Genomic DNA, 27227 nt, shown 5'->3' with positions numbered 1-27227 from the left:
GGTTCAAATCCTGGCACCATCACTTCTAGGTGTGTGACCCCAGACCAGTTACTTACCTGTCTGATTCTGTTTCCTCTTCTGTAAAAGGAGGCTAATAATAATTCTCAGGGCCCGGCCCTGTGGCCGAGTGGTTAAGTTCGCGCACTCCACTGCAGGCGGCCCAGGGTTTCGTTGGTTCGAATCCTGGGCGCGGACATGGCACTGCTCATCAAACCACGCTGAGGCGGCGTCCCACATGCCACAACTAGAAGGACCCACAACGAAGAATATACAACTATGTACTGGGGGGCTTTGGGGAGAAAAAGGAAAACAATTTAAAAAAATAAATTAAAAATAAATTAAAAAAATAAAAAATCTTTAAAAAAAATAATAATAATTCTCAGAGAGGTATTGTGAAGATGAGACGAGATAATCTCTGAAAAGCTGCTTAGCAGCACAGCGTCTGGCACATACCAAGACGAGATAAACATTAAGGTGATATGATGAATATTAAGAATGCTGACCTCCCCCTTCTCAGATACCACTTCTATCTCCACTGCTGTGTGATAAGGACCACACATTACACTTGTAGTTACAGTTTAATCAGTTACTCTGGAGAGGGGAGTGTTTCTCCTCAAAACCAACTGTCCCCCTGTGACTTCTGATTAAAAGCAAGTATCATTGCCGAATGCTGTAAAAGTACCCCCAGCTGACAAGCCTGCGCACCTGCTTCTGCACAGGTGTCACGGCTCCCCTGAAATCATCCCTACTCCACCCAGGGACTGATTGCCAGCCTGGCGATAAGCATGGCTGTACAGCAGGAATTCACAAAAGTTCAGAAAGTCATCTTGTTTCCAACAGCCTGGCTGGACAAAAGGTCGCAGAAAAGTGGCCCCGGGCCCTCAAGGAGTTTACGAGAGACTTGAGGAGACAAAATGCACACACGTAAGTCACATACAGCAGAAGTCAGTTTAGAATCACGGAGGACTAAACAGCAAAGGAGAGAACAGACTCCTAGGGATTCAGAGGTGTGGAGAAGGGAAGAAGGCCAGGGCTCTAAAGAATGGTTTAAGAGCAAGGGCATGGACGTGAGTTGGCCACAAATGTCACTGCAAATCCACCTACCTACCCCAACAGACTTTGAGCTTTGGGGGCAGAAGTGGTGTCAGTCATCTTTGTGTTTCTAGGCCCTAGCCTCAATGGAGGGGGAAAAGAGAGGAAGGGAAGTTGGGAGGAAAGCAGAAGAAGGAAGAAGATGGAAGAGAAAGAAGGAGGATCTGCCCATGACCCCTGTCCCAACACCGTCCTCCCCACACCCCCACCTCTAACCTCACCTTCCAAAAATGCAAGTGACTTGCAGTCCCCGGATGCATCTTTCTCTTTTCCGCTTTTGTTCTTGCTCTTCCCTCTGCCTAAATTAAAGCAGGACATTCTGATGCCCGCATCAAAATATAAAAGTATCATGTGCAGAATAAGCACTTCTGGGCCTTGCATCAATATTGAGCCTGGTTAGGGATGGGGTAAGGGTACTTACTGAACATCTAAAAAAAAAAAGACTAAAAATTTAATTGTCTGTTCTGTCAAAAGGGCCAAGAACCCCACAAAATATCGTATACCCACCTCGGATACTCATGCTTTCCCCCTTTCTTTGCCAGCTAACTTGTATTTGTTATGATAGTCTTTGAAATCATCATTTTAATGGCTTTCTCATCACGTATTAATATTCAGCTTTTTTCTTTTTATATTTTTTAATTACACAAGTAATACATGAAGACATTCTCCTTATAAAAAAAATTCAAATAATACAAATAAAATCTCCTTTGTCGAACACCCCCGCATTCTAGTCCCTCCACTAAGGCTCTGTTTTCAGTTTGATATGTGTCCTTCCAGATCTTTTTCTATATAAGACATTCATTCAACAAATATTTATTGCATGCCTACTATGTGCCTGGCACTGTTCTAGGCCTGGAGACATAAGTGTGAACAAAAGAAAGTCCCTCTCTTGTGGCATTTCATTCTAATGGTAACACACACATACATGGAGAAGTAATTCCTTTTAATTTTGAGATAAATGGTGATATAGTGTACACACTGTCCTTATATGTGCGCCTTGGAGATCTTTCTATGTCAGGACACATAGATCTGCCATTACTCTTTTGAACTGCTGTGTAGTATTCCACGTTACAGATATTCCCTGGTTTATTTAAAGATCCCTTTCAGTTGCACATTTAGGTTTATGTCAATCTGCGTTGCAAGCACTGGAAACTGACTTTGGCTAACATAACAGAAACTGGCTTTGTCTGAAGGATTCCAGGTTGAAGAACTGGCAGGAAGTAAGGGGGTTAGGGAGCCGAAACCCAGCCAGCGTCACACCATTCAGTGCCACCTGACTCTCAGCACAGTCACGCCCCACTGAGTCCCCATCTGTGCTTGGGTCCCTGCATGACTCCCTGGGGAGGAAGAGTCATGGGTGAGAAGGTCTGATTGCCTGGGCCTAGGTCGGGTGCCTCCACCCTTCTTCCCTGTCTCCCACCAAAGCTCTCCCAGTAGGGAATTCCCCCAAGAGGGGGAAAGATTAAAAGACAAATATGTGCTACAAATCATTCCCAGTTTTTTCTTCCTTGGGCACCTATGTATTCTGGGCTGGGGCAAACCTTAACCCTTCAGTCTCCTTCAGATACACCAAAGACTAACATTTCATTATTCCACATGCCAAAAAAAGAAAACTGCCTTCAGCTTCACTGTGGAATCCTCAGTGAGGCGAAGGGAAGAGGAACCAATTCTGTGGAGCTGAACATGACCGAATGAAGCGTAGAACTCCAGAGGGAAAACTCTGCAGGTCATTTTCCCCAGCCAAGAGAACAAGCTTGGAAAGAGCCAGGTCACTGGCAAGAGACTGGCAGAGAAGACTGGAGACATGCAGTCACCGAGCACTTGCAACTGGGATTCACCATCTGTCAGGCACTGAGCTCAGTGCTGGGGCCACAGAGTTGAATGAGCTATGAATCCTACCCTCGACAAGCTCAGACTGTAGCCAGAAGGCAAGGGGGCCCTGCTGTCTGGGCCACAGCAGAAGCAAGGACCAAACCCAAAAGCCTGAAGGTGCCCTGAACAGCCAGGCCTGGCGTGGGGGGCAGGTCTGAGGGAGGCATGGGGTGGTCCTGAGTCTTGCAGGGTGAACAAGAAGGCCTGCGAACCCACCAAATAATTTTGAATTGGAATCTCTCAGCCTTCTGATCAAAAACAGCCCAGACGTCAGGTCAGGAGGCCCCCGGTGCTGAAGGTGAGTTTCAAAGCAGTAACATATATCTGATGTTCAGGAATGGGCTGATAGTTTACAAACCTGCTGTGTTGAGTGTTATCTCCATGGTCATGTGAGCTGAGCCTGGATGGGTCCTTTTTTTCTGCCACTATAATCCGTTCTCCTGGAGGTTGTTTGGTGTGGAGAGAAATTTTACACATAAGTCTCCAGGGCTGTTAGGAAGTAGGGTAAAGGTCAGGAAAGGCCCCAAGGCTTCCCCTCCCTCTCTGTCCTGTAGACAGGAGCCTTCAGAGTCAATGTCAAAGATTCCCTCATTCAAAATCAGAAAGAAAAGGCCATTGTCCCTCAGCCCTCCAGACCCATACCTCTTCAGTCATCCCCACCCATAGGATCCATCCTCATTCAAGGATATAGGAAGAGAGAGGCCTTGCTCATTCATTCATACTTCCCTGTGAATTAAATCCAAAGGTTCCTCTTCTGGGACACGTGAATTTAAAGGACCATCTCTAATCATGAAATAAAAGGCTTGTCGCCCATTAAAATAATTTTGCGTGGTCATTTGGACTAGGAAACATGAAAACCTTCTGGGGACTCCATCACTGTGTCTCAGATTACTGTTCCCGTTTGCTACACGTCTAGAGTGGTTCCTATGCTTGCTTGATTAGTGCTGGCTTCTCTCCCTGGACTGTAGGCTCTATGGGTTACGGACTATATTTGGTTTTGCTTACCCAACTATTTGTTGAGTGAATAAAGGAACAAACGAATTAACCAAATCAAAGAATAAGTGAAACAATGAGGTTACTCGGCCTTAAGAAAAATGACATCCCGCCTGTACTGGACACAGGTTATGTTTTGATGCACCCAGCATCTCTTTAGGGGTCCTCTGCTCTCCCATCCTCAGTCTGTACATTTTGGGTAGCTCTGACCCTATCTCTGGCCATAGGGGTGGGCAAACAACTCTGGCCTGACCAATCAGAGGACCCTCTGGACTCAAGAATCTTACAGTCTAGCCCAAGTAACTCCAGACAGCAAGTCTGCAGTAAGAGCTCAAGCAGGGAAACAGAATGGGTTGGGAGGGCAGAGGCGGGGAGGAACCACAGCCTAGGAGGGACAGCAGAGACAGCTTCATGGAGGTTTGCAGCTAGACTGAGTAAGGTTGAGATGGGTGGAGATTTGGGGTGGGCGTTCTCTGCACAAAGAACAGGACTAAATATGGAGAGACAGGAACCTGTGAGCTGTATTCCAAAGCTGGCAAGGGCCCAATCTGACAGGAGCAAAGGGCTTCTGCGGGGGCGGAGGACAAGGTACGGTTGGAAGAGTGGACCAGGACCAGGCCTCTGAGAGTTGTGGATACTGTGTTAAGGAGCTGAGGGTTTTACTCCAGAGGCAGTGTGGACCTAATGTGGGGGAAAGGATAACCTGAGGAGGGTTGAGCATGAGGAAGCTGATCTGCCAGAAGAGAGGATTAAAGGGAAAGAGGCTAGGACCCAGACACAAGCTGCATGAGTCCAGCCAAGGAAACGTGAAGGCCATCGGCAATGGGACCAAAAATAGGCCTTGACCACTGGGAGAGACTCTGAAGGAAAGAATCAACAGGCCTTGGGGAATGAGAACTGGGCAGTTAAAAAACCAGATTGCAAAGCCCAGGCAACAGCATCTGGGTGGTGGTTTGAGAAGGGCAGGCTTTGCATCAACCATAGTGAGTTTGAATCCTGGTAGTTTGTGTAATCTTGGGCATGTTTTCTTATCTCCGGACCTTGGTTTTCTTATCCATGAAAAGGGGATAAGAATACCAAACTCAGAGGTTATTGAAGACTAAAGGTAATAATATCTATCTGTAAAGCACTTTTCAGGGTGCCAGGCACAGAGTAAATGCTCAGTATAGCTAACAGGGACAAGGTTCTTTTTGGCGCGATGCAAATGTTCTAAAATTAGATTATGGTGACAGTTGCGCAACTCAAATATACCAAAACCAGTGAATTTACATTTTTATTGGGTGAATTTTACAGTATGTAAATTATATCTCAATCAAACTGTTTTTAAAAAAATGTGGTAGTTACTATTATTATCTGCTTCGTTTCCTGATCTGAGCGCTTCTCACAGGCCTGCCTGACTGGCCTTGCTCACCAAACCAACTTTGCAGATTTTCTGATTATATTAGCCTTGTCTTTAAAAAGTACCCAACTGGCTTCAACAAGATAGAATGTTATTTCTTTCTCACACGAAAGAGATCCAAGGGAGACAGTCCAGGCCTGTCTTTGTGTCTTCAGACATGGTTTGAGATTCCTTCAGATTCACTGCTCTTTCCTAGTTCTGTACGGCTGCTGGAGCTCTAACTATCACGTCCAAACTCCGGGCAAGGAGATGACACAAAAAGAGAAGAACTTGGCCCCTTCCTAACAGGGAGACTTTCCAAAAGGACCACACCACACTTCCCACTTCCATCTCCTTGGCCAGACCTCCATCACATGGCCCCATCTAGCTGCAAGAGAAGCCAAGAGATGTGGTCCTGTGGCTCTGGTCTTGCTACAACATGGGGTTTATTGAAGGGGAGAATGGTGACTGGAGGCAACAGCAGCCTCTGTTCTAGCTACTGTCTGTCTGACGGAAGGAGGCCGAATACAAAATACATATATGTAAATGCATAAAATATCTTTGAAAACAATACACAAGAAATGATAGGACAGTTTGCCTCCAGGGAGGGGACTTGGGTGGCTGGGAACAGGGATGGGGAAGGACTTTCATTTCACACATTCTGACCTTTAAAATTTTGAACCATGTGGCTGTATTATCTATTCAAATAAATAAAACTAGAATTAAAAAAAAATACTGAATTATGCCACCCAACCATGTGTCTCCTGATTCCCAGTTCTGTCCATACCACTGCCGTCTCATGCATGCAGGCATGAAGCCTCTGCAGATCCGAGACGTCTTCCCATAACGCCCACAGCCAATCACTCTGCAAGTCTGAGCTACTTTTCCATTCCCACTGCCATCCGTTTGGCAAGGAGGGGTGCAGTTATTTCTGCAGAACCAAAATGGGAGCGCTGGCTGCATCCGTCTATGCGGGGTCATCCCGATAGTCTCTGCGGAGATATATTCCCCACATGGCCATTTTTTACTTATGATCAACATACAATGAGGGGTTTGTGGGCCCCTTGTCTTTCCATCTCTTCATTTTTTATTCCTGTTCTAATGGTAGATCTGGCTGGGCCCAGCACAACTCGACATCCATCAGAGAGGCTCTCAGCTCTTCAGTTTTTCCAACGATTCTCAGAACTACCCCAGAACCTTTAATAAATTTCTCCATGGCTTATACATTTTAAACAACTGCTCAAAACTACTTGCATCAGTTTCCTCGGATTGCTGGGTGCCTTAAAACAACCAGATCGATTCTCTCACAGTTTTGGAGGCCAGGAGTCTGAGATCAAGGTGTCAGTTAGCCACAGTGGGTTCCTTCTTGGAGACTCAGAGGGAGAAGCTGTTCCACGCTCTCTCTTAGTCTCCTGTGATTGCTGGCAATCCTTGGTGTTCCATGGTGTGTGACAGCATCACTCCAATCTCTGCTTCTGTCAACACATGGCCTTCTCCCGTGTGTCTCTGTGTCCAAATTTCCCTCTTTTCACTGCATTAGGGCCCACCCTAATCCAACTTGACCTCGCCTTAACTTGATTATATCTGCAAAGACCCTATTTCCAAATAAGGTCACATTCACAGATTGGGGACAGTGGGGGGACTCAGTACACTACTCAGGAATCCACCTCTGGGGCTGCATCCCTCTGAACCTCCTCGCCAACCTGAGTCCTTTCTACTTTTATAAGTGGCAGAATATTCCACACAGCTGCATCAGTGTTAGCCCCAAGCCGTCTACCCGGCTTCACTGTGGAAGTACAGCCCCAGCTCTTCCTAGCACCCTGTTTACCCTGGGGCTGGTTATCTTTCCCACCCTATCAGCAGCCTCAAGACATTTTCACCTTGGGCCTTCTGGGTTTCTAGTTTCCTCAGCTGCTAGTCCACTGAGAGCTGTTTAATATCTCATTAGCACCTCTTTGCATCTCAGTGTGAATCCGCTAATGTCTTAAATTCTCTCAGTACAGGTCCCTCCTCCCAACCAGCCCAGCTCCAAGAGGCTCCGAGTCTGGGCGCTGGGAGGCAACAAAGGGCCTGGGAAAGGGGCGAGCCTGTGTCTGCCTCGCTGCTTCCGAGGCCCATCACTCAGGGCTGCTGCTGGTCTCTAAAACAGGGTCAAGCCTTATTCCTGACCTGCAGCTTGAAGTCCTCCACAGAGGGCAAGAAGTTAGTGAACCGCAGCCGACTGTCTACACCGTTCCAACACTGCAGGACGAGGCTAGGCAATGCGCCTGTAGGGCAAGAGGCAACCTGCCAGCAGGGGGTACACTTCCTCTCTGAGTCCCCTGTGCCCTGGGCAGTTCTAAAGGAAGCCGTAAAATGAATCACCCCTTTTCTGTGGCTTATTTTTTCTAACATTTTATTCTGACAATTTTCAAACAACAAAATGGAAAGAATTTGACAGTGAACACCCTATTACCCAGCACCTAGAGTCTACCTGGGTTCTACCACGGGTGGTTTTTAACATTTAAAAAATGGAGATATACTTCACACAACATAAGCTTCACTTCAAAGTGAATTTGAAAGCGTACACGTAAGTGGTTTTTAGTATATTCACTATGGTGTGAGAACTTCACCGCTATCTAATTCTGAAACTGGTAAACAATTAGCCATGGTTGATTAGGTAGCTAGTAACTAAAGTGTTTTTCTTTTTTGCAATTACTGATTATAGCTTTTACTTGTTCATTCACCCATTGTGCTGCTTAGGCAATATACTAACCAACTCCCACTAGGTTCCTATAGATAACATCTCACTGGCGCCTGGGTCACCATGGTAAGGGATGTTTGAGCTGTTTTTCAGGAATTAGGACCCCTTGTCCAGTCCAGGCAAGTTGAGACCACCAAGCCATCAACTGGGCCCATGCAGATGCCCCATAAGTGACCTTTTGACATCAAGAGGCTAAATTCTCCACCCTCAGATCATGCTAATGTGGCCATTTTGTGAACGTGTGTCCTATGAAGAAGCATGAAGTTTGATTACACTTGCACAGATCATCAATTACCTCACCTCTCCTCAGCTCCAGTCATCTATCTCCACACTTCACACCGCCTTGCCTCCCTACCCCATAGGTATCCCTGAGCCCCCATTTTCTAGGAGGCAGATTTGAGACTCTTGTTCTCCTGCTTCCTCGCTTGACTGCCTTGTGATTAAACCCTCTCTCTGCTGCAATCTCATCATCTCAGTGATTGGCTTTCTGGGGACGTCAGAAATGAACCTGGTTCAGTAACAATTCCAGAACATTTCCATCACCCCAAAAGAAACTCCCTACCCATTAGCAGTTAGTCTTAATTCCCCTCTTCTCCTATCTTCTAGCAACCACTAATTTACTTTCTGTCTCTATAGATTTGTCTATTCTGGACCTTTCATATAAATGGAATCATACAATACGTGGCCTCTCGTGTCTGGTTTCTTTCGTTTAGCATGATGTCTTCAAGGTTCATCCATGTTGTAGCATGTATCAGTTCTTCATTCCTTTCTATGGTGAATAATATTCCATTGTATGACCAGACTGCATTTTTTTCTTCCATTCATCAACTGGCAGACAGTTGAGTTGTTCCACTTTTTGGCTGTTATGAATAACACAGCTATGAACATTTGTGTACAAATTTTTGTGTGAACATGTGTTTTCAATTCTCTCAGGTATATACCTAGGTGTGGAATTGCTGGGTCATACAGTAACAATAGTATCTTACTATACATGCTTTATCATATATCTACTTGTCTTAATCATCCTTCTATTAATATATTATCCATCTCACATTTTTGTGTACTTGAAAATAAATTGCAAACATCAGTATGAAGCCAGGTACCTGAGGGTTACTGAAAATATTCAATAAGACCTTTTGACCTGGGTCCCCACACACACATAGATTAAAAGAAGTTAATCTTGTCAATTTGCTGTTTTCTTGTTTAACTTTAGAGATGACTCAAGGGTCACAAGGATTTATGAGCTTGTTTTACAGAAGAAAGAGAATGCCTTCAAGAAACTTACATCACCAGATAACCAGCCTCCAGCTACACCTTGATGCCCAGAAGTCAGATTGCCCAAGGGCTTATCTGGAGGGAAAGAAACAAGATTACCCCTTTGTTTCTCTGAAACTCCTCCTGCCAAGCCTCTTAGCTCTATAAAATGCCTGCTTTCTTCTCTTATTAAGGCAGATTTAGAGCCAGCCCTGATGCCCCAGTGGTTAAACTTTAGCATGCTCCACTTTGGTGTCCTGGGTTCAGTTCCTGGGTGCGGAACCACACCATTGGTCTTTCAGTAGCCATGCTGTGTCAGCAGCTCACACAGGAGAACTAGAAGGACTTACAACTAGAATATACAACTATGTCCTGGGGCTTTGGGGAGAAAAAAACAAAACAAGGCAGATTTGAGAGAACCTATCCTCCCAGCTTCTCATTTTGGCCAATTTGATTAAACCTTTCTCCAACTCTAAGCACTGATGTCTCAATGATTGGCTTACTGCACGCTGGGCACATGAATTTGAGATTAAGAGATTTGGTATCAAGTACAGTTCATTCGTAAATTCATAGCATGTCTCTTAACCAGAATTCAATATTTGTTTATAGTTTTTTCTTTTCATGTAAAACTTACATACAATGAAATCTAAGTGTACAACTGAATGAGGTTTTTTGAGTGTGTGAGGAAGATTAGCCCTGAGCTAACATCTGTGCCCATCTTCCTCTATTTTACATGTGGGACACCTGCCACAGCATGGCCTGATGAGCAGTGCATAGGTCTGCACCCGCGATCTGAACCAGTGAACCCCGGGCTGCTGAAGCAGAGCACTCAAAGTTAACCGCTACACCACCAGGCTAACCCCAATTCAATGAGTTTTAATATGTGCACACACCTAAGAAATCCAAATGAAGATATCAAGATAAAGAACAGTACCACCACCTCCTAAAGTTCCTTCAAGCCTCTTCTAAGTCAGCCCTTACCCTCATCCCACTCCACTCTCTCCAAAGGCAATCAGTCTTCTGATTTTTTTCCCCACATAAATTGATTTTGCCTGTTCTGGAACTTCATATAAGCAGAATCATATGGTAGGTGCTCTTTTCCGTCTGGCTTCTCTGACTTGACATTCTGTTTTTGAGATTCATCCATGTTACTGCATGTGGCAATACTCCAGTCCTTTTTGTTGTTGAAGAGTATCTGTCGTCATCATCATATGAATATGCCATAGCTTATCCATTCACCTGTTGATAAACACTTGAGCTGTTTCCAGTTTACAGCTTTTATGACAAAGCTGCTATGATCATCTGCTAAAGGCCTTGAGGTGGACCTCTGCTTTTATTTCTCTTGGGTAAATATCTAGGATTGGAACTGTATTATAGGATGGGTGTATGTTTAGTTTTGTAAGGAATTGCCAGAACTTTCCCCAAAGTGGTTGTACCATTTTTCATGCTCACAATGATGTATGAGACTTACAAATTTTGAGCCAAAGAATAAAAACACAAATTGCAAAGTTCTACTAATTATTTTCATCTTAAATTTTTAAATAATTAGGTTGAGAATATTTTAGCTCATAAATGGCTGCCTTGATCATACTCTCAAATGAACAATGATTTAAAACAAGGGGATGCCTTAAATTTACACAATGTTATATGCCAAATATGTTTCAACTAAGAAATAAATAAATAAAATGAGGGGATGACCTTTTCATGATAAAAAACACTCAACAAACCAGGAATAGATGGGTACGTCCTCAACCTGATAAAGGCCATCTACGAAAACCCACAGCCAACACCATACTCAATGGTGAATGAATGAATGCTTTCCCCTAAGATCAGGAACAAGGCAAGGATGTCTGCTCTCACCACTTCTATTCAATACTGTTCTAGACGTTCTAGCCAGGGCAATCAGGCAAGAAAAATAAAAGACATCCAGATCAGAATGGAAAAAGTAAAACTATCTCTATTTGTAGATGATGTGATCTTATATATGTAGAAAATTCTAAGGAATCCACTAAAATTAGGTGATGAATTTTATGACACACTGTAGAAGTCCCATTTCCAACATTTAAAAACTCATTTGCTTTCTTTAAACTGCCTCTTCTTTATTCTCATATTCTTCCCTCCACACTTGACAAAAATAAGCCCAATTCTTTTTTTTAACAAGTTCCCACCTGTTCCCTCCATCCCATCCCTCCCTAAAGGTTTGCTCCAGTAATTATCATCCTTGGAACTGCCCACCAAGCGCCTGTTCCCACTTATCTGGATGCCAGGCTCCAGTCTCTTCCTCCTGCACTCCCTTGCCAATCCAGCTGCTCTCCTGTTCAGTATTTTAAAGTAGCTCCCTGCCGCCTGGCTTCTGTGTTTGTGTGCGCTTTGTGGCTAATTTTCAAAACAGCTTTTTGGACGTATAAGTCACATATAAAACTCACTCATTTTAAGTCGACATTCAACGATTTTTATTAAATTTACTGAGTTGTCCAACCACCACCGTAACGGGGGTTTTGAATATTTCCATCACTCTGATAATATCCCTCCCCTGGTTGGCTTGTAAAGGCTGGTCCACCAAGTCTACCTACAAGCATAGTGTTTGGAAGTCAGGGCTGAATAAGGTCTAAAACCTCGAGGCAACAAGACAGTAAAGGATCATTTTTCTGCTCCTGCTTTTAAAAAATGAAGTCATGGTTAATCATTAAGCCAACCCTGATATTTTGAAGGGTTAAAGCTGACCCATATCTCCATTTCTATCCATCGGCTCACTATTTCCCTCTCCTGCTACCCCCTCAGAGAGGACACTCCCTTACTGGGCTGAGACATTCTTCTTAAAAGAACTTTCTAGCGCACAACCCCTCCCAAGACTAGCGACCTCCTCTTGTCCAGTAATGCCATCCCCAATTCAGGCCCCCACATACCCATGCTCCTGAGGAAGAAACCTTAATCTGTGGCCTCTCTGCCAATTCCAGCTCCGCCACCCCCATCACACCACAGAGGCCCCTTCTTCCTTTCCATCCCTGGCAGCCTCGTTTCTCTAAGCTCCAGAAAAATACCTAACCTGACTCTTTCTCCTCTCCATCCTCGCCTCAGCCACCTGGTCATCACTTCCCGGACGCTGGCACCAGGACCTCAGCGCAAATGCCAAAATCATACCAGCAGAAGAGCCTAGAGAAGGGGAGCCTGTGGGTGTGTGGGTGTAAGTGTGTGTGCTCGTGTGTGGAAGAAACCAACAGAGTCCACGCCGGTGTTCATCTTCTGAAAATGCCAATCACGCCCGGCTAAGAGAGCGAGGATCAGCTCCCCAGTGCGCCCCCGGAGAGAGCATTCAGGGCCGCGGAGCTTAGAGGAAGCAACGCTTCAACCTGGACCCCGGCCCAGCTGGCACCCCGCCCCGCAACGGCAGAGCTCACCCCCACCCCGGCGCGGTGGTCGGGCCCGGCGGCGACGTCACCCATTGTTTACAAATCAACCGGAGCCGGTAGGATTCCGGCTCCCGCGGCTGCAGGCGCGCGGCGCGAGTGCCCGGCGGGTTGCGGCTTCCGCGTCCGCCCCGGCCCGGCCCCGGCTCTCGCACCGCGCACGGCTCCGCTGCGGCCCACCGAGCCCCGCACGCAGCCGAGCCGCCAGCAACGCCCGCAGAGCTCCGGGTGCCCGGGCGGGGGACCATGCCGTGCCGGAGGGAGGAGGAAGAGGAAGCGGAGGGGGAGGAGGAGGAAGAGGACGACGACGACAGCCTCCTCCTGCTGGAGCAGTCGGTGACGCTGGGCGGCTCGGGCGAGGTGGACCGGCTGGTGGCCCAGATCGGCGAGACGCTGCAGCTGGACGCGGCGCAGGACAGCCCGGCCTCCCCGTGCGCGCCCCCGGGGCCGCCGCTGCAGCCCCCGCGGCCCCCGGCGGCGGTGCGGGAGGACAAGGCCCGGTCCCCGGGGCTGCCGCTGCTTCTGTCGCCGGCGCCGGCCGAGGCGGGGGTCCCGGCGCCCCCGGGGGCCCTGCGCTGCGCCCTCGGGGATCGCGGCCGCCTGCGGGGCAGGGCTGCGCCCTACTTTGTGGCCGAGCTCGCCGCAGGTCCCTCCGCGCTGTCCCCACTACCCCCTCAGCCTGGCCTCGGTGGGCCTTCGGGAGGCGACAAGCAGGGCGCCCCGCAGCCGCTCTCGGGCCCGTGCCGGCGAGGATGGATGCGGGGCTCCGCCGCCTCCCGCCGCCTGCAGCAGCGACGCGGGCCTCAGCCCGAAGCCCACACCGGCGACGACGACCCGCACCGGCTCCTGCAGCAGCTCGTGCTCTCGGGGAACCTCATCAAGGAGGCTGTACGGAGGCTTCATTCGCGACGGCTGCAGTTGCGCGCAAAGCTTCCCCAACGCCAGCTCCTGGAGCCTCTGTCGGCCCCAGTCTATGAGCCCCCTTCGCCCCGCAGCCCTCGCGCGGCCTGCAGCGACCCTGGCGCGTCCGGCAGGAGGGCACAGCTCAGAACTGGCGACAGTGTTCTTGTCCCTGGTAGCTAACGCCACGGGAGTGGCCACAGCGCCAGCCTCTGCCTGGAGGGCAAGGGGTTCCCCTGAGGGCTCTATCCCTAACTCAGACTGGTGAAGTCGTGATTTGGAAGCGAGAAAATAAGCTTATGAAGACCAGGAATCGAAAAATCCAGAATATTTTTGCGGGGAACTGAGGTCGAGGGTCCCGATGTGTTTGAAAAACAGGACTTGGGTGGCCCCACTTAAGGCACATGAGAGAGCGCACCCCAAGCTCACAGTCAGTAGGACTTCTTATTTGGCGTGATCAGTCCTGGCGGCGCAGCGTGCAGTTCCACGCAGCCTCTCAGGGCCCTCCAGCCCGGCGACCATGTGGCCACAGTCTGCGCCTCTCAGGATCGCCGAGCGTCTGAAGGACGAGGATTATCCCGGTTACTTGCTTTACCTTTTCAGGGCTGGTTCCTCATCCACATTGAGGGAGAACATGAGTAGACGATCATTTCAGGGAGTACCTCAAACTATAGACTTGAAAATTTACGACACTCAGAAAAACCCAGCTCGTGTCCTTTGGGGTGCTTGTTCTTAATATAAAACATGCAGTACCATGAAGGGACCTTTTTGGGAGTTGAATAGGAGTAACCTTTTCTCTGTCCCCGCTCTGCAACTGGCTGCGGTTCTCAGAGTGGCAGGGGAAAGCGGTGCGCCCCGGATGCTGATGCGAGCGGGGGGCGGGCGGTGCTGGGAAAAGTAGGGTAAGGCGCCGAGTGAAGCCTCTGTCCTCTCTAAAGTATTTTCACAGCCAGCTGTCCCTCCTCGGGTTCAAGGTCATTGTTTCCTGGGCGCACACGGGATTGCGGGGCTCCAGCAGGGTAGAAGAGTTGCCCGGTTGTGCCTCTACTCGGAGAAGAGCGCGGTGTTTTGCAGGGCTGGAGTCTCCTGAGGACACGCGCACCGCCACCACCGCGGGTGTAGAGAAGGCGGGGACGTGCCGGGCGCCGGTGCCTCCAGCGGGCGGCCGCACCCCGGGCTTTCATGGAAGCTGTCCTGAGACCTGGCCTCGGATCCCCCCCTCTCCCCCTCGGCCCTGCTGCTCTACTCAAGCGGGTGGCGCTGGCGCTCCTGGGGCCCCAACCTGGGGGCTGGGGAGACGCCACGTGACTGGCACTCCAGGGAGGCACAGCCTCGCACAGCAGCTTATAATGGGCTCTCCAGGGCCGTTTGCAATAACAGCTGCAATTCCCTGGATAGACGGAGTTGGTTTCCTCCCTTTGCCCCACCCCCAGCCATGCCAGCTCGCCTTTGTAAGTGAAGGAAACCGCGTAGAAAACGTGACCCTCCAAATGGAGAAGCTGTAGGCTTTGCCATTGTGAACGGTGGTGAAGTGCTTGTAACATACTGTTCACACCCTCTGAGGGATCTAAGGCCGTTTTGTTGGTGTTTTGGTTTTATAAGATTCAATGGCTTGTTCATCCAGTTGCGGCTATTGACATATCTACACTTCGCACCGGAGTGTCTGGAATTGTGGCTGTCCTGATTATAGGATTTTAACTTAACTGAAATATCTGTTTTTAATAAATGTGTTGGGTTTGGGGTTTGGTTTTATTTTATACTTGCCGTCGGTGGGAAAGATGCACAGAACACATTTCTCTGATCTCCATAAACATGAAAACACTTGAAATCCTTGTCAGCCCGGCTTGTGGATGGTAATTAGAGCGCCTTTGTGTCTGAGCAGCTCACTAGTTAGACAGGGTCTTCGCGGCTGGGTGTGTATTGGTGCTGGCATGAAATTAAATGAAAGTGAAGTCAGATTTTGGACCAGTCCCATTCTCTAAAACCTCAGAGCCTTTTGGATTACTAGTCGGTGATGGAGATGTTTTATGAAGCTGCCTCTGTTTTAGCAAAGGATATCAGAGCAGTCAGTCACTACAGACCAGGAGGCTTGCCACTATTTCTTTCTTTCTTTCTACTGTGGTCATTAAGCGGACTTGTTCCACAAGGTGGCCCTTTAGGCTAGGGCAGCTCTTGGTTAGGGGCTGCTTAGGATGCAAAACTGCGGTAGGAAAGCTGGCTGGGAGTGTATAAAGGACTGCTCTCTCTGCCCTTGGCATGTCCGCTGCCATTCTCTCCCCAAGCAGTGACGTAACAGTGCATCTCTATCCCTCCTGTTCTGAGTTCCTTCAGTCTGTGGCCTCCAGGAAGGAGCCACGCTGGGCGACAGGGTATCCAGGGTTCAAGTCCAGTTATTAAATGGGGACCTTGGACAGGTTGCTCAACCTCTATGTGCTTCAGTTTCCCCATCTGTACCACAGATGAGAAGTCAGATGATGAAAGGAAGGGTTCATGGTGACTGGCACGTACTGGAGATGAACAGTCCCTAGTCCCTGCCCCTTCCTTCCCTGGATCATTGGTCCCTTAGTAGCCAAGCGGCAGGGTCCTCGATTTCTCATGAAACAAGGGCATGCCACGATCCCAGAAATGCTTTCTGGATTGAGTGCTATGTGATTTAGAGTCCTGATTTTCTAACTCCCTTTTCGACTCAGTGTCTGTTGTCTATACCTCCCTGTTCTCTCAAATACACACACAGACCTTGATGGTCTCTGAGAAGTACTCCCAGAACACACCAAACCAGCCATTTCCCACAAGCTGCTGAGAGAGGGTTGTGGCAGGCTCAGTCCAGTGCCACCCAGCAAGGGAAGGGGGATTACGGAGGCTCTAACACAAACTGAGGAAGGGGAGCCTCCAACAGTGCAGTGGGCTACCAACTCTGGGCGCTGAGCAGGAGGAAAGTGGTCAGGTGCTGACTTCCCCATCATTGGAGTAGGGCTGAGGTCCTCAGCCCCGCGTCTTAGTAGAGGTGGGATTTCCTGGAGGTCAAAAGGTTAGGAGTAAGCCAGGGCCAAATTGACCATGATTCAATGCCACCAACTGTGCTGGCTTCTTGTAATGATTGGTTAAGCCTAGAGCCAACCATAGGGCTCAGGCAGGACAACCCCCCTCTTTAAAAAAAGGAAGATGGAGAAAACTAATGCCCACCATCAGGCACTTTAAATGCACTACAACCCTATAACTGCCCCTCTTTTTAAAAATCCTGCAAGGTCTTACTAGTCACCCCAAAATCCTTTTCTGGAATGTCAAGGTTTACATAAATGAATTTTTTAAGATTATTAGACCATTTTATAGGTGCAAAAATAGTCCAGGAATGGGGCAAGGCAGAGTGACCTACCAAAGTCATTTATGAAGTCAAAGGCTTAACAAAGTTTAGAACCCAGGTCTCTGGGCTCCTAGTTCAGGCCTCTTTCCAGTCGCCTGATAGCATCATACGTAGTCCAACCTCACACGTAGGCTACAATGTGAACAATAGCCTTGCAGCTGTCCAGCGGGGGGAAACCATGCCCCAGCTCCCTAGGCTGAGCCAGGGAAAGCCAGGGATGCTGTAACCATCTTCTTAGAAAATGTTCAGCATCCTGTGAAGACAGCTGGCCACAGCAAATGGTCTGGGTGAGATAAAAGACCAAAGCTATAAGCTCAATGAAAAAAATATAAACTAAAACACAGGAATTGGCAAATAATGAGTGATTTGGAGAAAAGAAAGCCACACCTCACAGAGAACTCCAGTCTGCCACCCCAAGATTTCATTCGAAATTAGGCATTAATGCTACACTATTTGGATCCAATTTTTACCCTTTTTTTGCTCTTTCCTTTTCCAGCTCAGAAGCAGAAACATGGAGCGAAGATCAGACACCACTTTCCTATCCAGCAAAGTCTGTGTCCAACCTTGTGATCCCTTCCTTCCAATCAGGAAAGAGTTACCTTGGCAACCAAATTACTAACTCACTCAATTAGCTCCCCGCTCTTCCACCAGTGCTCAGTAATCACAGAATGTCAGCCCGGGGAGAGCTCAGCCTTTGGAGGTCTAGTGCTATGCCTCGTTTAGACACGGAAGCCCAAAGAGGTTTCCCTCTGAGACGCACTCCATTTGAATGCCATGAAGGCTGGTGCAGGCAAAGGGGCAGAAACTCTCCCATGCAGCGCTTCCTCCTGGTTTCCATCCTCAACTGAAGTGACCTGGCCATAACGGTGTTTCCAAGGAGGCAGAATAGATAAAGAGTGGGCTCTGCAGGCAGCCCGCCATTGCTAGCTGTGTGATTTGGGACAGTGTCCTCAACCTCAATAATCTCAATTAACTCATCTGCAAAATGGGGATTAGAGTAGAGCCAACCTTGAAGAATTTGGTGAAGATTAAAGTAGATCATGTATGGGAAGCAAATAATAAAACATCGCTCCTGGAAGCTATTGCATGAAGGCCACTACTTAAATCTTTTGTGGAAAATCTTACCTCTTAATGACTTTTATCTATTTCTTTTTTTTTTTTTAAAGATTTTATTTTTCCTTTTTCTCCTCAAAGACCCCCAGTACATAGTTGTGTATTTTTAATTGTGAGTCCTTCTAGTTGTGGCATGTGGGATGCTGCCTCAGCATGGCTTGATGAGCGGTGCCATGTCCACGCCCAGGATTTGAACTGGCGAAACCCTGGGCCACCGAAGAGAAGCACGCAAACATAACCATTCGGCCACGGGGCCGGCCCTGACTTTTATCTATTTCTTAAAAGGCATAAACCTGTTTCCTCTGAAGACAAGACTAGTGGGTCTAGTCTTCTAGCTGTGCCACCGGGCTGGCCCCCCTGTATTTTGCATATGGGACACCTCCACAGCATGGCCGCCAATGAGTGGTGTAGGTCTGTGCTCAGGACCCAAACCCTGGCCACCAATGCAGAGCACACTAAACTTAACCACTAGGCCACGGGGCTGGCCCCAAGACTAGTTTCTTTTTTCTTTTCTTTTTGAGGAAGATTAGCCCTGAGCTAACATCTGCTGCCAATCCTCCTCTTTTTGCTGAGGAAGATTGGCCCTGAGCTAACATCCATGCCCATCTTCCTCTACTTTATATGTGGGATGCCCACCACAGCATGGCTTGACAAGTGGTACGTAGGCCCACACCCAGGATCTGAACCGGTGAACCCTGGGCCGCCTAAACGAAATGTGAGAACTTAACTGCTATGCCATGAGGCCGGCCTCCAAGACTAGTTTCTTGATTATGTACTCCTGTTGTGTAGGGAAGTGCAGAGGAAGGGAATAACCAATCTAGAAGAGGTTTACTCGCAAAAAGGTGGAGGTCCCTTTCAAGCCAAATGTTGAAAGCAGCTCAGGATTGGGGCTGGTAGAGAAGGGGCAGCAGGCAATGTGACAAAGTAGAGGGTTTGTGGGGAGAACAGCCTGGGGCCACAGCTCTTAACTCCCCCATTCCTATCAGAAAACCCGTCTCCTTCTAATTCAAATTCAGCGTTCGGCTGAAGTTCTGCTTCCCGTCCTGTCCTCTCCCATCTATAATTTGTCCTGACAAAAGCGTGCAATTTCTTCACAGGAAGTGATCTTGGAGTGCATTTTGTTTTCACTCTTCATTTTATTTACTGTCATTACAGGGTTATCGCAGGGGCTCATATGTGAATGTCTTCTTTTCCCAAGGAGATTATTCTCTGATGACAGAGGAGTGACAAGATGAAGAGGATGTTTTAGGCAGATTATCAGGCAACATGGCATGGGGGATGGACTGAGGTTGAGGGGGAACCTTATGGTCAGCCAGATCGGTTGGACGGCTGTTACAGCATCCAGGCACCAGGTGATAAGGGCCTGGGCGGGAAGAGAGAGGAAAAGGCAAGAGGGGACACATTTCGAAAAGAAAATCCATAAGCCTCAGTACAGTGCCAGGTAGTGGTTAAAACGCTGGCTCTGGAGCCAGACTGCCCGGGTCGCCATCCTGGCCCTTTCTTTAAAGCTCCTCCCTGGGACCTTGGGCAGGTCACTTCACCTCTCTAACTTCACGTTCCTCATCTGCGGAGTCCGGTGATAATCAAGTCCGTGCTTCATAGGGTTGTAAGGATTCGTTGAGCTAATGCTAGCAAAAATGCTCAGGCCACTGCCTGAAACAGAGCTGCATTTAGTAACAACTCCTGGGTATCGGCATTTAGTAAATATTTGCAGAGCAAACACATGGGGCAATTTCAACAGACTTGTGGAGGCTAAGAGAGTGCTTGGGGCATAGATGATGAATCGTGGCGCCTAGAAGTTTGAAGAAGAAGAGAAAGGAGGGACAGCACCTAGAAAGGGAAAACGGGGCCAAGGGAAGGATGTCCTCAACTAGGAGAGACCTACGCTGATCCAACTGTGGAGGGAGGACATGCAAAGGGAGAAACTGAAGGACAAGGCTCCTTGAGGAGGCGGGAAGCGATGGGGTGTCCAGTCTGGACAGGTTTGGAGAGCAGGCTTCAGGGCGGATTGTAGGGGTGGATGTCCCGTGTGCCAGCGCCCTAAGTTACAAACTGTCCTTCCTCAGCAAGGCCAGAGACCCGAAGGCTGGCTGTTGAAACAACCTTGTATAACCCTTCATGCCTCGGATGGCTGGGTATGGTTCTCTTGTTTTCGTGCGAATGAATACTTCTTCTCTGTACCTTATGCTATGATAGACTGAAAACTAAATCTGATACCAGGCAGTTTATTAACTGCACCCCCTTATTAACTGACTCATAGGAGGTAAAACTCACACCCCCCCCAGCTGATAGGCTGTTGAGGCTGTCTGTTTCACTTATTGATTTGGGTGGGTTAAAAAACACAAGCTGGTTATCATTCATCTTGTTACCTTTGCCCTGCCCTTAGCCTGGTTCTTTTTTACTGTCTGAATTAGATTCCACACCTAATATGAGTGCAAAATGGTTTCCTGGGTTTTCCTGAAAATCTTCCCCGGGCACTGGAGTCATAATCACCCTTCTCCAGATGCACCATAAATAGTACTTTTCTTCAGCTGGGTTAGGGGAAGAACTCACAGTGTGGATGTTCAAAACATACTACTTGGGGCCGGCCCGGTGGTGCAGCGGTTAAGTTCACACATTCCGCTTCGGCAGCCGGGGTTCGCCAGTTCAGATCCCAGTGCGGACATGGCACCGCTTGTCAAGCCATGCTGTGGTAGCCGTCCCACATATAAAGCAGAGGAAGATGGGCACAAATGTTAGCTCAGGGCCAGTCTTCCTCACCAAAATGCAGAGGATTGGTGGCAGATGTTAGCTCAGGGCTAATCTTCCTCAAAAAAAAAAAAAATACTACTTAATGATGCTGATAAAGGGAGGTTGAATACCTTCAGTGCTCAAAAGAGATAGTGAAAGTCACTGAGCAGGATCTGATTCCTCATGCCCTAGACCTACCCACAGAGGATGTACACAGGGATAATATGGATAGGGCTCTGTGTGTCTGTTTAAGTGTGCACACCCATCCACGTGTGTAGACACACCCACACACCCACCATCCCTTACAGTCACCCTTCAGCATCCATTGGCTGCTTTTGGTTCCACTCTTACTTTCTGTCTGCTCCTTTTGTTTACTCTTCTTCCTCCCATAGGTTAATGAGTTGGTCTTTACAGAGTGCTCAGAACAGAGCCTGGCGCATGGTAAGGACTATGTACATTAGCTGGTGTTATTACTTCCCAACTGACGGCATTGCCCAGGCTCCATCCCCACCTCATAGCTCTAACTGCCAAATCTTTATCTTCAGCCCTGATCTCTCCTCCTACTCCTAGTCATTTATGAGGCACAAGGCTGATGTCCCTGTAACTTCCCACATGAAGCTCCTAAGCAACCCCTTCCCCACTACTGCATATACACACACACACACACTCACTCAACCAGCTTCTCCCCTTCTGGGCTCAAGACTTGTAGAATGTTACCAGGAAAACCTAAGCCTCGGACCCTTCAGAAGATGGAGGTGTCTCAACTCTGCCCATGTCCGCACGCCCAGTTCTGTGCCCATCCACTCCAAGGGGCCAGGGATATCCCAGCCACAGTCATTCCTGAGCCAGGTACTAGGAACCGGCTGTCCCAAGCTGCAACACCTTGGACATGGCTATTGCCTCCTGGACACAGAGACACTTCCCCAGGCCCAGGGCCAGGACTAGGCTCTCTACCACCTTTGCAAATGACTGAGCAATAGCAGGAGCTGGGTTTCCTAAGGAAAGGCACAGGCAGGCTCAGACAGGGGACAGGAGGATGGACTTGAGCCATGAGTTCAGATCCTGCTCTCCCACTGCTAATTCCCACCTCTCCCCACTGTGAAGAGAGAAGTAACATCTCGTAAAAGGTGCCTGCTGGACTGCCTGCCCACAACAGGGCTATTCCCTTTCCCTCTACTTTCTCAGGTCCTGTAGATCTTCTCTCCTTGTCTACAGTCACCATTCTAACTTCATTCCTGAGTGCTCTTCTGGCCTTGGTGCAGACCACAGGACATCTGCACTGCATGAAACCTCACCATCTTGGCCCTATGCCTTCATCTTACTTGATGAGACTTAAGGGTCTAAAAGCAGCAGCCATATGCCATTCGTTATCTGTGCCTCTCTCATGCAATTCCTATTATCTTATGTGAAGACCTCAGCCCCAAACCTGCTTCTGGGTTCTTCCAGGGTGTCTGAAACCCTGCCTCATCCCAGATCCCCAGCACGTTGCACATCTGTGGCTGGTGTACAAGAAGAGTTTGAGAATGGTGTGCTATTGTGTTGAGGTATTTAGTGGGTCAAGGGCTGTGGGATGCTCTTAAGAACGTTAATAAATCCAACACGGGAGAAAATGGTGTCAAGAAAGTCTTATGTAGAGGGTACAGTATGACTGGCAGATCTGGTTGAGGGCAGCAGATCCTGGAGCCAGACTGCCTGGGTTCAAATCCCAGCTCCACCACTTAAAACGTGGTGACTTCTGGAAAATCACTTAATCTCCTGGGCTTCTGTGTCCTCATTTATGAAATGGAGAAAACAGTGCCTACCTCATGGCAAATAAAGCCATACATAATGAGATGATTTAAGCCCCCAGAACAGTACCTGGCACATGTGTTTGGTAAATGCTAGCCCCCGCATGATGAAAGCAGAGAAACAGACCCTTTGGAAGGTGCGTGGAGGCAGCCTTCTGGAAGTTCAGGAAAAGGGACTTAGAGGGTATAGAAGCAAGAGGGGGCAATAGCTTGTGCTCATAGTGGAAGAGAAGAGGTGGCTGAGGTGTTGGTGAGGGCAAGTGGGGAACACTTAGGAGGTAGATATGGGCCCCCTGCAGGAGGAAAGGGCAGTGGTGGTGCCAGGAATTAGCAGCTATCATTTTTTGAGTACTTAAGTGTCCCAGACACCTCAGGTCCTCATTTTACCTCCCAGGTACCCTATTAAGTATTATTGCCTTACAAATGAGAGGAGGGAAAAGCACAGAGCAGTGCCTTGCGGGGGATGACACAGCTGCTGAGCAGCAGGGCTGAGTCAACCAAGTCACTGAGCACTGAGCACTAGCCTTCCCCTGCAGCCCCAGCGTGGGCAGGTGCTGGGGAGGAGGGGTGCCCAGGGGCTGCTTAGCAGAGCTGGGCTGTACCAAGAAAGGCTCCCAAGGAGGAGGGGGCTCAGCAAGGGTTCCATGCCTGGGGAAGAGGCGAGAGGCAACTGAGGGCGGGGGGGGGGGGGGGGGGGGGGGGGGGGGGGGGGGGGCGAGGAAGGGCCACTTCAGTTAATCTAACCCCACCCCCACCCCCTGCTCAAATTGAGCCATTTCACAAAGACCAAATACACCGCTGTAAAACCCTGTTCTCCTTTCCCTAGGCCACAGCTCAAGAGTGAGCCAGTCTCCAGGAAGAAAACAGGCTGGGTCTGCCTGTGCCCTCATTCTTCACACAAAACTCCAGAGGAAAGCTCACCTCTCTCCACCTCCCTCCAGACACAGCAAATCGCTTGGCCTCGGCCCTCCAGCCTAGAAAGTGTTTCTGGAATATGTTCCTAGTCCGCAAAGGGAGTGGAAGCCCATGTAGCAGCTTTTAAAAACCTGGACTTAATTTTCTGATGTTGTGGAATATCAACCCAGAAGCACCCAAGTATGGCAGCTCCACCAGTATCCTGTGCTGAGCCCGGGTCCCCAGTGCATTCTTCATTATGAAAGGTGTCCCCATGCACTTTTCTTTCCCCCACCTTCCACCAAAAAGCCAAACCATGCTCCAAAACAAAAAACAAATTTATTCAGCTGATATTTTAATTAAGAAATCCTATAAATCAGGACCACCACAATTTCAGACACTCCGGTGCGAAGTGTACGTCAATAGCTACATCTGGAGGATGAACAAGCCATTGAATCTTTTTAAAAAAAATTTGTTTAGCTACCTTAAAAGTTTGGGGGTGGCACCTTACTTAAAGCGCCGTCAAGTTTCAGAAGGGTAAAGCCAGCGGTTTCTCCTCCCGGAGAGTCACATTTTAAAAATGGTTTCAGTCACTCACAAAGAAGAGCTGGTAGCAGGAGGGGTGACGACCCACTGAGGCTCAGAACCACGGCTGCAGAGGGCCAGAACGGGAGCAGAACAACATCCAGGGTCTCATCCATGGAGGGGAGACACCAGAAAGGGTGGAATAAAAAAGGCGAGCTGGGACGACAGGAGAGAGACTGAAGGGATGGTTTGTGACTTTCTGAGAAAGCTCATGGCAGGGCCAAGAGTGGCCTCAACGGAGGAGGAAGAGGAGTTCCGGAAAGAGAAAAGCACAGAAAAAACAAATAACTCTCCCCACACGTCCCTCTCCGCCTCTGTCCTCGGGAGACTCCAAGAGGTAGCCAAGCACAGACCGGTTCTTCTTAGAACAAGAGAAGGAAACGATACAGGGGTGAGTTAGCTCTCCCAGGAACCCCACAGCCTCCCACCGACAGCAGACCGTGACCTTGAACCACAGGTGGCAAGGTCAAGTCATTTAAAAGTCCACATTGAACTCCAATTCTACCCACCTTCAAAATTTTCCACCTCCCTCCGACCCCCTAACTGGAGTTCACATCTCCCACCTCCACCAGCTGCCGCTTAGCTGGGAGAAAGGGGGCGATGCCAACCCCCCTCCCCCCCCCCACAAGCTTTTACATTCTTCTGCCCTCCGGGATTTCTTTGCACAGCAATTGTAGCACCATTTTCACTAAGCTCTTCCACCGGAAAATAAAGGAAATGTATTCGTGTCATTAGTTTTCAAGTATTGTTATAAAGCCCATGTGATTCCCGTCCCTTGGAGTCCTATCTTTAAACAATCCAAGCACACGACGCCCCGAAGGGTTAGGTCAGGTACAAGTGGATGCAAGTAGCTGCCATAGTTCTCCCAGTTTATTCCAGGTCCATGGCCCCGAGGTAGCCGGGGAAATTCTCACGCGGCACGGATGCACCCTCGCCGATGCGTTTCTCCACGCTCAAGTTTCCTCCGACAGCCTAGCCAGGGCCGATAACTTCTCGACTTGAGGTCTCTCCCCACGCGCCTCCCCGCAGCCTAGGCGGTCGCTCCCAGGACAGCGACGAAGGCTTCAGCTCAGGGTTGGTGAGGGCAGGACGCTGTTGGGTCTCCGCAGCGACCTCCTCTTCCTCCTCCAGGGGCCCAGGGTCAGTGCAAGGCGCCAGAGGGCTGCAGGGCGACGGGGTCGGGTCCGCTGCGGCTGCCCCCGGGCCCAGGGACGCCCGCAGGGCCGGTGGCGGCAACCGCGGCGACGGCTCGCTGGAGCCTCCGCACAGCCTCTTTGATGAGGTTCCCCGAGAGCACCAGCTGCTGCAGGAGCCGGTGCGGGTCGTCGTCTCGGGCGCGCGCCCCGGCTGGGGGCCATCGCCGCTGTTGCAGGCGGCGGGAGGCGACGGCACCCCGCAGCCACCCTCGCCGGCACGGCCCGGGCAGCGCGCTGGGGCCTGCGGCGAGCTCGGCCACAAAGTAGGGCGCAGCCCGGCCCCGCACGCGACCGCGATCCCCGAGGGCGCAGCGCAGGGCCCCCGGGGGCGCCGGGACCCCCGCCTCGGCCGGCGCCGGCGACAGAAGCAGCGGCAGCCCCGGGGACCGGGCCTTGTCCGCCCGCACCGCCGCCGGGGGCCGCGGGGGCTGCAGCGGCGGCCCCGGGGGCGCGCACGGGGAGGCCGGGCTGTCCTGCGCCGCGTCCAGCTGCAGCGTCTCGCCGATCTGGGCCACCAGCCGGTCCACCTCGCCCGAGCCGCCCAGCGTCACCGACTGCTCCAGCAGGAGGAAGCTGTCGTCCTCCTCCTCCTCCTCCCCCTCCGCTTCCTCGCCGGCTTCCTCTTCCTCCTCCCTCCGGCACGGCATGGTCCCCCGCCCGAGCACCCGGAGCTCTGCGGGCGTTGCTGGCGGCTCGGCTGCGTGCGGGGCTCGGTGGGCCGCAGCGGAGCCGTGCGCGGTGCGAGAGCCGGGGCCGGGCCGGGGCGGACGCGGAAGCCGCAACCCGCCGGGCACTCGCGCCGCGCGCCTGCAGCCGCGGGAGCCGGAATCCTACCGGCTCCGGTTGATTTGTAAACAATGGGTGACGTCGCCGCCGGGCCCGACCACCGCGCCGGGGTGGGGGAACGCGCGAGGAGGCGCCGCGGCGCGGGGCCGTCGCGGGCTGCGCAGGGCCGTGGCCGGAGCCTTCCCGTCTCTGCGCTCTGGACCCGCCTATGAGGGGATCCCCGGCGTGGGGAGAGCTGCGTACCTCCTCAGCCCAACGAACGGCACGAGCAAATGGAGGCTCTGAGGTGCCCTGGGTTGGTTTCTCCCACTCACGGACACACCCACCCACACACCCAACCCCTCCTCCCCCGGCGCTTCCTCCCTCCCCACGTGTCAGCAGCGCTTGGGCCGGCCCTGCTCCTCCCCCGGGCACCGCAGTCGCCGGGACCCCGGCGCGGTGGGGGAGGGGCCCGCCGCCGTCGGGCTCCGGAGAGGTGGGGGCAGAGGAGGGAGGAGGGAACTGGGGGTGTACAGGGGGTATTGCTCAGGAGGGCAGAATTGATCTCCGGTAGGGTCTCTGAGCCTTCCCCCCTCCGCCGAGTCCTCACGCCCCCCAGGCACATCGCGGGAGGAGGACGCGCCACCGCAAGGCTAAAGAAGAGCTGACCATTTAAAAAAAGATTCAAATAGAAATATAGGGCGATGAGAAAATCTCTCTTAATTATAGGACTCAAACATGGTTCACATTTTAGAAAATTTTTTTTCTGCCTTTTTCTATAAAGTTGTTATTCAAACAGCCACACATACAGTTATACACTTTTTCACTTCTCATTATACCATAAATGGTGATCGCGTTGTTGCATGTGCTTTGAGAACATATAATGATGACATAAATTTCCGTCAAGTGGCTGTACCATAAATTATTAAACAGTTCCTTTAACGTTTGCGGTTTACCTGATTTCACCGTTGTAAATAAATGTGTGACTAACAGTTTTGTGCATAAAACTTTCCATGTTGGTTCTTTCCTGAGAACATATTTCCAGGAATAGAATTTTAAATCAAAGGATATGGGTATTTTAAGGTTTCTGATAAATGTACCAAGTTGCTTTCCAGCAGTTGGGTAAATTTACTTCCCCATCATTACTGTGTGAGCAT

General features: G+C 50.0%; 2 protein-coding genes across 2 annotated transcripts; one reads left to right on the top strand and one right to left on the bottom strand.

Moving 5' to 3' along the window:
- Nucleotides 1-12840: 12840 nt before the first annotated feature.
- On the top strand, nucleotides 12841-15380 carry FRAT1 (FRAT regulator of WNT signaling pathway 1). Its single transcript, XM_014862702.3, has one exon. The coding sequence runs from the start codon at nucleotides 12986-12988 to the stop codon at nucleotides 13820-13822; it is 837 nt and encodes a 278-aa protein (XP_014718188.3). The 5' UTR covers nucleotides 12841-12985; the 3' UTR covers nucleotides 13823-15380.
- An 8602-nt stretch (nucleotides 15381-23982) lies between these two features.
- Nucleotides 23983-26378, bottom strand: FRAT2 (FRAT regulator of WNT signaling pathway 2). The gene has a single exon (XM_044753080.2). The coding sequence runs from the start codon at nucleotides 25950-25952 to the stop codon at nucleotides 25251-25253; it is 702 nt and encodes a 233-aa protein (XP_044609015.2). The 5' UTR covers nucleotides 25953-26378; the 3' UTR covers nucleotides 23983-25250.
- Nucleotides 26379-27227: the final 849 nt, after the last annotated feature.

This window comes from Equus asinus, chromosome 2 (genome assembly GCF_041296235.1).
Source record: "Equus asinus isolate D_3611 breed Donkey chromosome 2, EquAss-T2T_v2, whole genome shotgun sequence".
NCBI classification, from domain to species: Eukaryota; Metazoa; Chordata; class Mammalia; order Perissodactyla; family Equidae; genus Equus; species Equus asinus.
The sequence above is the reverse complement of the archived record's forward strand: the minus strand, read 5'-3'. Positions and strand labels throughout refer to the sequence as shown.

Coding starts and splice junctions, on each gene's coding strand:
- FRAT1 (XM_014862702.3), top strand. CDS start 12,986: ATGCCGTGCCGGAGGGAGGAGGAAGAGGAAGCGGAGGGGGAGGAGGAG.
- FRAT2 (XM_044753080.2), bottom strand. CDS start 25,952: ATGCCGTGCCGGAGGGAGGAGGAAGAGGAAGCCGGCGAGGAAGCGGAG.